General features: G+C 29.7%; 1 protein-coding gene across 1 annotated transcript in view; it reads left to right on the forward strand.

The window, feature by feature from the left end:
• The window catches only part of LOC122568917 (sodium-independent sulfate anion transporter-like), a 36,779-nt gene that overhangs the window by 6,816 nt on the left and 17,672 nt on the right, over positions 1–12,291 (forward strand). Inside the window, exon 2 of the mRNA XM_043729208.1 lies at positions 9,262–9,601. Coding sequence (XP_043585143.1) covers positions 9,409–9,601 — 193 coding nt within the window. The 5' untranslated portion in view covers positions 9,262–9,408. The remainder of the gene's footprint in view (positions 1–9,261; positions 9,602–12,291) is intronic.

The following is a 12,291-nucleotide window of genomic DNA, read 5'->3' on the forward strand; positions in this document are numbered from 1 at the left end:
TTGACACGATAGTATTCGCTATAATAACATAACGTATAGTATTGTATGGTATGTAGTGATACAAATTTTATTCGTAATAAAAGTAATTTTATGCAACAAGGAAACTAAAACAAAGACACATATATTTTTTATGTTAGACAATAAAATGTTTTAATATTTAATTTAATAGTTAAATCTTTTAATATTTTTTTATCCATGAGGTATTCATATTTTTATTCATACTGCTAGACTGTGGATATTTATGTGCAAATTCAAGCTTTTTGCAAACACAGGTAAAAAGTAGGTCGTAGGAAAAAGAATTTTTCATCTATCAAATATTATATTATACTCTGAGTATTTTACATACCTTTCCATATTATGTGCATTCTATGAATTATTGTATCTTTAAGTTTCTCACAAATGTATAAATATCCGTAATCTATATGTCACTGTACCAAAGTACTTGAAGGATGCAACTTTATGATTACACATATTTTCTTAAACAAATGAACTAATATTGTTAATAGAATGTCATAACTCACGCGTTACATATTACCAAATTTTTTCTACATACAACAACGCCAATAAAACAAGTGAAATTCTACGAGTAAATTTTACAAGTTAGAAATCGACTCCTGATTGACGTAAAACTGTAAAATTATAAGAACTGTTTGAGCAACAGAAAACTATAATTTATAACTTGTAATTTGTCAACTATTGTTTGTCAACTGTGTTTATCTGCTATTAAGTATTACATAGTTGGTAAATTATGGTACAAGAAATCCCCGGTCATTCACCTGTCGCTACACATATGATTCCTAAGATATGTTACTGTCTTCAACGTCTTAATATTGCAATAAGATTTTTGCGACAAATCATTTCTTGCAAAATATTTATTGTAAATCTCCGTTCGTGACTTCAAGCACTTGTGCAGAAACGACGCGATTTTTTAAATACTCCACCGTATGTTAATTATTAAGAATGCAGACTGAATTTGAACGAGGCTCATCTTGTTTCAGAAAATTCACTTAAATTAGCGAGACAGTAACAAGAAATAATTTTCAAGATTTTACATAATATTGGGTTGGCAACTAAGTGATTGCGGATTTTGTCATTAGGTGGTATTGACAAAATCCGTAAGCACTTAGTTGCCAACCTAATGGAATCACTTTTTTTTTAACAGAGGAATTATGATATAACTGCAATGTAGATTCCTCAATTTATTCAGTGAAGAACCTCATGTTTACGTATGTAATTACATAAAATATTAAAAATAGAATTTATTGTATGTGTTAATATATGAATTGGCACTATTTTATTTAGTTATGATAAAAGAGATCTTTCTTGCTGATATCAGTCTTGTATGGAAATTGAGAATTACTAGATAATTGCTATGAATAGAATGTTTGATGCCATTATAAATAGTAATATAATAATAAAGTTAATAATAAAAAATAAATAGGAGATAAATAGAATATTATTTAAGAAATACAGGCACGTAATATAAGTATCACTCTCGTGATTTTATAGAAATTTAATCGATAATTACTTGTATGTTGTTTCCTAGAACTATAATACATTTTCTGATAATGTTTTAATTTTTCTTCCTCGGAAAATTGTTAAGATTTTGACAAATAATCGGACTGACTTCAATTTGGAATTGGATTATGATAATTGGAACAAAATTTAAAAAACATAAAGACATGGATGGCATTAACAGTTGTTTTCTAGAACTGTGTTTCAATTTATCATAATCTTTTAATTTCTTTCTCGAAAAATTGTTGAAATATTGACAACTGATCGGTCAATGTTATAAAATGACTGCTTTGATGAATTGTCTTAAGCTTATCCTTTACACTACTTTAACAATGGCCGAAACAAATGAATATCTAGCGATGTTAAGTCTAAAGAATAGAATAAATGACGTAATAATTTCCAATTATCGTTGTCTGTAAACGATCGCTGACATAACAAAACAGAATCCCTTTCCATTTCATTAATATCGATCACTTTTGTATTATTACTACATACTTACGATTCTTCTAATTACTAACTGCAAAATATCAACTTTGTCATGAAAATTCCAAGGGCGTACAAGAAACAAAATTAATCATGAAATAACTAGATACATATGATTAAAAATGTATTCCGGTTTATCGTCTTCCCACGATCGTTCAAGAAGAAAAAAGAGGTCTGAATAAACGTCTGCGATCGATGTCGTTTAAAACTTATCGAGTCTAATTACCATCTAATGACCACTGATTTATTCGATCGAATGAATTCTATATTTCTTCGAGTAGATCGTAGTATTATTGCGCTCGTGCGCGATACTGTTGAATGCGATCGATCGAACGTAACTCTTCGATCACAAGGCAGTATACACGTAGTAGTAACACTAACGGTATCTAATTACGACGTTGACACAATTCTTGAAGCATCAAATCGTTTCATATGAATGAGCGTCCCCTTGTGCTAAAACTGTGATCATCTAATGGGAAAAACGCTCCTGTAACGTCAGCTAATCGTTCCGTAATCTGTTCATTTATTCCACCGGAGGATCGTACGTATCATCGTAAGCCAACAATTCCTCGGACAGACGCTGCAGACAAATGTTCACACGCGAAACTAAACGGTACGAAATGGCATTTTTATGTCTGGAAATGTCACGCTAGAGCAATAGTGGAAAATATGTATACGGATAAAAAGGAAACAAATGTAGTATAGATTTTAAACTTTCACGATGATTAGACGATATATCTGTGGTTCTTCGGCTTTTGAATCGTATCTTTACTAGCGCGTTGCACATTGTTCTCGCGTTTCGTGAACATTCCAGCTTCTTCGCTCATTCAAGCTTGACCAGAGTATACACGTATTTAGTACTTATAAGTATGTATCTACGTATCTCGCAAATGTGATAAAATTATTCATCAATTATTCATCATATTAATAAGTCTTAATATTGGGATCGTGTTGGATAGATTGATCTTAAGATGGTTGTTCATGCTATACATGTATAAATTTTTTACTACATATATACATTCACAGTAAATATCTCGTAACATTTATATACACTTTCTAATTGGTTCTATATTTTACCAATATAATTGAGACGGTTGTGTCTCGTTATAGTGCTAATTAAATTTCGAAATGTTTTATATTAAAACATAATATATACATAAAAGTTAGCTAGGATAAATATAATGTTGAAATACTGTACTTATTCACTATAGAGGAAATAGACGACCATTGAAAAATGCAAATCAAAATCAATGTTAAATAAATATCCGCCGCTACTTATCAGATATCCGCCTGCATAAATTATAAGGAACAATACGATGAGAAAAGAAGAAAAAGGAAAACTCATATTCTTAGGTCAGAAATGTATACGGTATATACATGGCAATGTCAGACGACTGTGTGAAATCGTTCGGAGAAACCTCGCTCTATGGATAAAGAAGTAGCTACAGCTTCTTTGCTTACGTTCTTCTACTTCTTTTTATCAGGTTTGCCTCTAAGATGCAACGAAGAAGATTATAAACGACTGCGTAGTAAAATCACCTTGTAGTTGAAGAAAAAGAACATTTCTCGGTCGCTCTCGAGTTCGTTCGCATTTTATAAAAAGTGAAATTGGATTCAGTGGGATTGACATAATAAAGAGGGAATTTTTATGCGTTTATGAGAAATCTACAGACGCAACGATGCAAGATACATGGAAAATGTGCAAAGTAGCGTGTGTACTTGTTAACGATATTTATTGTTAGTAGGTGAAACAGAATTCTATTTAGATTCCATTTATTTGATATTCCATATATAAAAATATAAATTTGCATAAGTTTTGTTGCATATGACAAACTTATATTGATAACTCGTGGTTCTTTAGAGTCGTATCCAATATATGATATATTTCGTGTGTTAAAAAAATTGCATTCGTCATGCGAATGAAGAGGTGTGTTTTTGTGAAAAGTTATTAGATATAGCGGAATTTCAAGACAGGTAGGATATGAATGTTTGATGTGAAATAGAATGTCATTTCATGCTGCATATATTATAATTTAAATGAAACGTCGTATTCTTGGTACAAAGTCCTCACACATGCTTGTATTTATTGGACAAAATATGAAACTTATCAGCATGGAAGAATTAAATTTTCAGAATCATTTTTTCAAAAGCAGATCATGTGTGATCGAAATAAATTAGTTTGCGAGTTACTTGAGAAGTGTTTTCACGACTGTTAAATAAAACAGTATTTGCAAAATGAAAACACTCAAATATTGCAACATTTTTTATTTTATTCGCATATTTTTATTAACTCGTTTTATATTTTATATTTTAATCTAATGTATGAAAACAACAATTACTATAAGAAAATAATTTGCTTCCAATGCAGTGGTATAGAATACGTAAAGACGTAATAGTAAAGTACGATAAAATACAATGATACAGCAATAAGTAAATAAAAATAAATTTTAATATGTATGCATACGTAACTTCCTATTCCGTTTCAAAGACATAAAGAATCGTTTCGCATATTGATTAATGTTAGCGACCTTGGACTTTTCTTTTCAAGAATCGCGATGAACATATAAAATAGTAATCATGAAAGATTGTTGTTATTAAAATGTTAAAAGTTGTCCTTGAAAAAGCGAGTAAATGTTGCAACTTCTTTAAGAAGTAGACCTAACCACGCCACGTGTTTTCTTCTTTTTTTTTCATCTGTGACTATAATTTTATGATTATGTGGTAGCGCATACGATCAGAAATGCTGAATGAGAATTATAATTACAAAACTTGAATCTTGCCGTCATAAAAAAGACGAAAAATGCCTGACGCAAAGAACAACATAGAAAAATCTGTGTCTATGCGATCGTTGAATAAGATCTGAAACGAATGAGCGTACATAACAATGTTTTTCTAGATTCTTCGAGTAGTTTCATAATGCAAATCTATTTTGATCCAAAATTTAATATCGTTTCCGCTGTTCAAGACGCTGCATGTCGTTAAGATATTTTCAATTCGTACAACGATGTACAAATGAGTAATAGACGAAGAAGGGATTATAATTCATTCTAATAATTTTCCATGTGATGCAAATAATTATTGTTTAAATAGTAGCAGTTAAGAAGCAATCGTATCTTCTTACGATTTGTAACCGATTGTGATGGCATATAAAGCGCGTTGGTTGCAATACAAATATTCTGAACATGCTATGGAATCGCAGCTATTGGTACTGCCATTGCGCATTTACACCATAAAATTTACAGTCATGTAAATATAATTATTCTGTTGAAATCTATAGATCCGAATACGAAGATATTTTTTTGGAAAACCGCCCATCGAAATCATTCAATCCCTTCATATCGAAAGACGAAATATCTCGCGACGCAATATCCTTTGTGATACGCTCTGGACGAGATATCTTGCAACAGAATATCATTTATGCGATGCTTTGCACAAGATATCCCGCGACGCAATATTCTTCATACGATACTTTGAACGAAATAACTCGCACGGGGATTAGGAATGCTAAATAAAGAAAATGCTTTATTTCGACAAACAAATGATTTTAGTTTTCTGTTATATGACACGGTACAAAGTGTAGTATTATATACAATGCCAGGATACAGTGACCGATGAGCGACATCCATATATTAGGTTGTCCTAAAAGTTTCTTTTGTTTTAGAAGAAAATAATAGATGCACAACATTTTTTGTTTTAATGCAAACGAAACGTGTCCTACGACAGCTAGAAGACGGTCGAAGATAAAGATCACATCATCTGACAGATTAGATTTCATGTCTGTATCAACATAGCCAGATAAAGCAGCTGCATGCAAATAGCGAAGGACATTTTTGGGACAACCTAATAAATAGAAAGCTTCGTATAAACAACATTGAGTTGTAAAAATATTCCGTCCAAAACTTATAATAAACAACATTACGTGGCAAGGTATATTTCGTCCTTCGATGCAAAGGAGTTAATGACTAATGACCAAAGTACTAATACATAAGATAGGAGATAGTAGGTACTTCACTGAGAATATGATAATGAGTGATAATAACGACGGCTGTGAAACACAATTCTGTTTACCTAACTTAAGGATTTGTTACTGATTATCAAAAATAATAAAAATTATTCATGCGTACTGAATACTGATTTTGAATGATTTTATCCTTATTTGTGATGCCTTCAGTTTATATTTTAAAGATAATCTAATATTTCAGAAATTACTGAATTTGATATATCCTTGGTATATCTTAATTATAAAATTTATTACTTTTTAATTATTTATTAAATTTACTAGTTATTTTAATATATCTTAATTATTAAGTTATAATTATTTCTAGAATCATACGTACTTATTATATTAATTATAATATATTAAACTTAGAGAATATAATTTTATTTCGTTTTCGGTTAATCTTCTGTTCAACCAATCGTTTAATAGATAGAACATTGTTGACAAATATCACTCGCATAAGAATAATTAATCATAATGTCGAGCCATTAAATTATGCTAATGCAAGTAAGTACATATTACAACGAACGGCATCGAGCACCGATAATTCCCCGTTTTAATTTTATCTCTATTATAATGACATCACATTTCTATTGTTTCTACGAGAAGTATCATTTTTCACCTAGGACACGCTAATCAAAAGAAACAGATAGACCAATTTATTACGATAACCGGTTATGCAATATATCATTTATACGACATATGCAGTTGTGATAACTACAGAATGGCAAACGTATTATGTGTTATTTACACATTATTTTTTAACTATGTCATATGGAAATTACAAAAACATTATACTGGTAGATCAAGTATCACTCGAATATGCCTGATGTAGCGATAAATTCGTTCGACAGTACGCATAAAGTTTGTATTATTAATTTGAATTTTTTATTTTCAACTTTAATTCTACGTTTCTACTAAGTCGGTAAATTAAGTCAAAAAAAAACGATTCAAGATTTCGATGATAATATCTCCAACACATGTATATATCTATGTAACATTATTTTATTTCGCATCATATTTTTTTAGCGAAGGTAAAATTAGCGTTTAAATAGCTTTTTGCGCAATCGATTCTTCGGTGAATGAAATACCAGTCGAGACTTGAGAAACTTCATAATGTCGTATCAGTATCGTTGGTAAATCGTTTTGACATTGATACTGTTGACTTAACATAAATATGATATTATAGTATTGTATCACTAAAAATAAAATAGTAGCAACGTAATATGCTGTAGAAAGATTCTAGTTAAGCGTAACCATTGATACAGTGCAATTTACGTTCTTTACAAGTTTCTGTAGAAATTTGTTTACGTTATTAGATTATATTTTATTTATGTACTCTTTCAGTATTAATCTGTAGCTGTAGCTTATAGTTAATTATTTCGTGCAAGCTGCAGCTTATCCATTCTTTTTCCTTTTCTTTAGTGTTTTAAGTAAATTATTAATGTAATTACTAGCGACATCACCTTCTGCATGATACTGTACGGTGAAGCATTATGTATGAATTTATTTATATTATACCTTATTATGATTTTCGTCTACAAAAGCTCATATAGCCACTAGATTACAATGGACTGTGTTATATAATCTGTTCAAGCAGATCTGTTTTATAATCAGTCAATGTATGATTATTCTTATAAAAAGCAATTTTCTATTAATTCTTTTCATAAGAAAAATATCTTATTTCTTTTTTCTCTTTATTTATTAAAAAAAAAAGATATTTTTCTTACAAAGGAATTAATAGAAAATTGTTTACTGCGATAAAACTTTTTAATTTTTAAAAAGACTGATAAAACTAGTTTAACTAATAATGCGATAATGCAATAGTAATAGCCTTAACACAATCTTTAATTTTGCTTTTACGTTTTGTAGAATTGTGTAAAGTTACACGGAATTGAAGATAGTTGCCAACCCAATAGTTGAGTTAGATACAAAGCTGGATATGTAATTATTAAACTATAGATTTTTATGCATTTATGGAAAATTTAATTATGCCAAAATACATAACATGCACGTAATCTGTAAAAATATATAAAGTATTCAAGGTACAGTGCTCGTGATCGCTATAATAATTAATAACTGTAACAAATCGTCGTTTTCATCTCAACTGTTTTCGTGAAGATATGAATTTGCATAAATATTCACGATCTAACAATTATATGAAGAATTAAAAACTGTTGGTAGCGTGAGTTTAAAATTGCAATATTTTGCCATCACTGACCCAGAAAAGAGAAACAAACCGTAGATAAAAATGTTAGATTTTCGATAAAAAGTAAATCACTGATCGTGTGCAAAAATGCGTACAAAGAATTGTATTGCGCATACTATATTTCATGGAATTGTTACTGCGAAAGTTATATTTATATCGATTTTCGTAAAGCACGTTACGAAATATTTGTGAGCCAGCGAAATTTTACGCGGATTATGTTTTTTATACTCTTGAGAAATACACTGGCATAATTATTTTTGCAATTACATTTAGCTTTGCATTACAATCGCTATAATTGCTATAAAAATATCATAATCCTTTGTACAAGTCATTTACAATTTCTCTAACTCTGACTAGTCTCTGATTCAATTATTCGTGTTTGTATAATGAAACGCTAATTCTGTTAATTAATTGTTGGCTGAATGAACAAATCAATTAACAACCGATTTAATTATTTTATTAAATTAAGACGTTCAGGTATTTCAAAAAGTCAGAATATTAATATCGCGTATTGAACCATTGGAAAGAACTAAAAATTCCCTGTATAAAGTAAATATCGTAATTTCTTCGTTACAATAAATTTAAAGAAAGAATTAGATGATTTTCTGTAAAATCAAATGTATACTACCGTACACAGTGCATCATTTTTATCATCATATAGTAATAAAAGAAACTTTATTATGTTAATCGTAGTAATTGTAATTATTCTATTTGTCACCGCTTCGAGCGAAATTCTCTTCTTAATAGTTTAAACGAAAAAGAAATATCGAAAGCTATTCTATTCCTTCGTTTAGCTTCGAGAAACAATCGATTAAAAAACGCAAAAAAGGTCCAGAGGAACAAAAATAAAGATACATGAAACAAAGGAAAAAGGCGATGCGGTGTGAAAATAAATATCCTTGAATTCATCATGTACGACGAAATTCAACTCGGCAAAATGTGCAAAAAACAATGCAAAGAACCGACAAGAAAAAGCGATCTTAGAAAGGGAATAAAAAGAAAATCTAACTGTACGACGACAAGGGCCATGAATTAATTAGGTGTTTTTACTTTTTAGGGTCGCCACACGAATACGGTACGAACTCAACAATGGAGTGTCTTTGAGCACCACTCGTGCAATTCAGCTTCCCTTATACATCGATATCTGCCGGAGAAATCATAAAATTGGCGAACTCTCTTCAACATAGAAAAACTACTCGCAAACATGTCCAGGTATAGCGTCCAAGAGTACGACCTCGAAACTGGAAAGCAAGTCCGGTTAACCGGATACAGCAATGCTGCCTTCGAAGATCCATTTCGAAGCAACAACAACGATTTTGATCAGACTGCTGAACTAGAAAACAGGCTTAGCAGTGTCCACGTCTCAAGCCAGGATGACAAAAATATGAACAATGATGGTAAGTTTATGTAATTTATTCCTTTACCACGTTAAATCGACATTACTTTGTACGAATATATGGAAATATATGGAAATTAGTAGACGGTGGATGTTTATACGAATCAATATTTTAATAAATACAGCTAAGGAAGTAGGACGTACAGCAAAGATTTGTTTATCGCAACGAATTTAAATATTCCAACGAATACTGTTATTTTGTATATTTTATATATTCTTGCATCTTATATGTATTTTCTATGCTATTGCCAGCTTAAATCTTCCGTAAATGCATCAAAATTCACGGTCCATGTAGAATGGAACGAAAATCAATCCTCACTATTTTTCAAACACTTCCGACAGTCGGACAGGAAAATGTATGGAACGAAAGTTAATCAGCTTCCATTCGACTACAAACTGCAATACTAGGAGTTTCGAACAATGTTTTACTTCCATGGAAAATCGAGGTTACCTCTATTTTTTAAAATGAAACAATACATTTTTTATACAACATTTTTTAATTCTATGCGAAAAGATATTGAGATACTTAATTGGAAAAATGACTAATTTAAAGGATATTTTAACTTTGATATTGCGAAACTTGTGCTATGGAAGACAAAGAAAGATAGCATAGTAATTTTTGGTTTTATGTTTTACTTGTCTTTCATAGAATAAGTTTTACAACGTTAAAGTTAAAATATCTTTTAAACTGATCATTTTTCGATTCAAGTACCTTCATACTTTTTTGCAGAATTAAAAACTCCATCGAATGATGTATAAAAGAATGTATTATTCCATTAAAAAAAAAATAGCGATGACCTTGACTTTTTATCGAAGCAAAATCTTCTTTGAAATTCATAGCATTGCAATTTGTAGCCGATTGAAAACTGATTAACTTTTTTTCGAAACATTTTTTGTCCGACTATTGGAACTATTTGAGAAATCGTGGGAATTGATTTTCTCATCACGCTCTATATTAGACTTGTGAATTTCAATTTGCGTATAGCAATGTCTGAAAGAATCGCAGTGATTATTTTATATAATTGCAATTGGAAAGATTGCAGTAATAAGGAAGTAGCTACGTCTGCTAGTAATTTGAATCGAGTAGATCAAAAACTAACTCAAAATCAATCAAAGTTGAATCACTTTTTAAAACGTGCTCTAAGTTCATATCTGTTTAATTCTGAAGCAATTGAAATCTCCATATAGAGATTATTTTGCAAAACATTATAAGTCACCTACTATTCTTAGTATAAAATTTGTGTACTTTTGGATATGAAACCTATACCTTTCACTCTCTCCCAATAAATACGATTTAAACATTAGATTATTCTGTCTATCGTTGCAAATCCTGCAATTATTTTCATAATAAATTTTAACACGAAGATTTTCAACGTTACTTTATTCCAACATGATTATATTGAAATATCCCACTTATGTGAATTAAATTAGGTAACTTAATCCATATAGATCAAAATTTCTTGGGGTGTTGGGGTGTTATTCAGAATATAATAACGCTATCCTTTTATTCAAAATTTAAATTGCAAGCAACAATTAAATTACTGTTAATACTGCTAGTTAATTTTCAAAAAACTGATTCATTTGAAAGAATTAATTTAAAAATCTTAAAATATAATAAAATGTACATTCTTTCGGAAGAATTGCAGACATATCTTTATATCCGTTAAATTAGCGGCTATTTAAAAATATAATACCTTTAATATAAATGTAATAAATATAACGATATTAAAGTATAATATAACGCCCCAGGCGAAAACATGAAGTTTTAATTACTGTCTATTTAGTTTTTTCATACCAAAATTATTAGCTCTGAACAGTCATATAGAATTATTTCTGAACAGTATACACCAACAGAGCATAGATTCATTTTCTGAAATGCTTTTTCACGTCAATTGCAAAGACAATTTTTCATTTGATTTGTTTGTGTTCTGTTTTTCGTTTCATATCATAAACTGTTGTTTCGGATTGCAAGAAAAATGTATTGAATTGTCTGAAATTTCCTAACGATGGAACAGCCAAGACGGGAACTCTTGTATAACGCAATTTTTAAAGTACAGCAAAATATGTAAATTCGCATTTTCGTACAAACCTTTATACTGATATAATCCAATGAAATTTGAGTTTGCATAATTACAACGGTGATTAAATTTTGAGTTACATTGTCCCTTTGACGTATTAAAACAATTAATGTCTAAATACTATTTTTTTTTATTTAAGTACTTTAACTGCCATTATTCGTAATTGAAATTTTTAATATTTTATTACACAAAATGCGAATAAATTTATTTTGTATTTATAATTAGGTTTTAAATTATAGAGTATTTCATGAGTATAACTATCTTTTCTACTTTGAGCCACATTCTACTTAGAACCTATTCTACTTTGAAAGCGTCTGATATACACATTCTCCTTAAGGTTACGGTTTGGCTGAAAATTAAATAGTCGAAAACGAAATATTTAATTTAATTATTAATAATTATAATCGAAGATTAATTTTTAAATTAAATTATAGTTATAAGAATAATTTCGATTATCTGGATACTAATTCGCATATAATACTTTATTTAATTTTTCTCCTTCATCCGGAAATTTTATTCAGATAATAAATAACTATAGTACATATCACCGGTTATCAGACTGAATTAAATCATTGAACTAAATCAATCTTCTAAAGAATATGCTGGATTGGAA

This window comes from Bombus pyrosoma, linkage group LG7 (assembly GCF_014825855.1).
Source record: "Bombus pyrosoma isolate SC7728 linkage group LG7, ASM1482585v1, whole genome shotgun sequence".
NCBI lineage: Eukaryota > Metazoa > Arthropoda > Insecta > Hymenoptera > Apidae > Bombus > Bombus pyrosoma.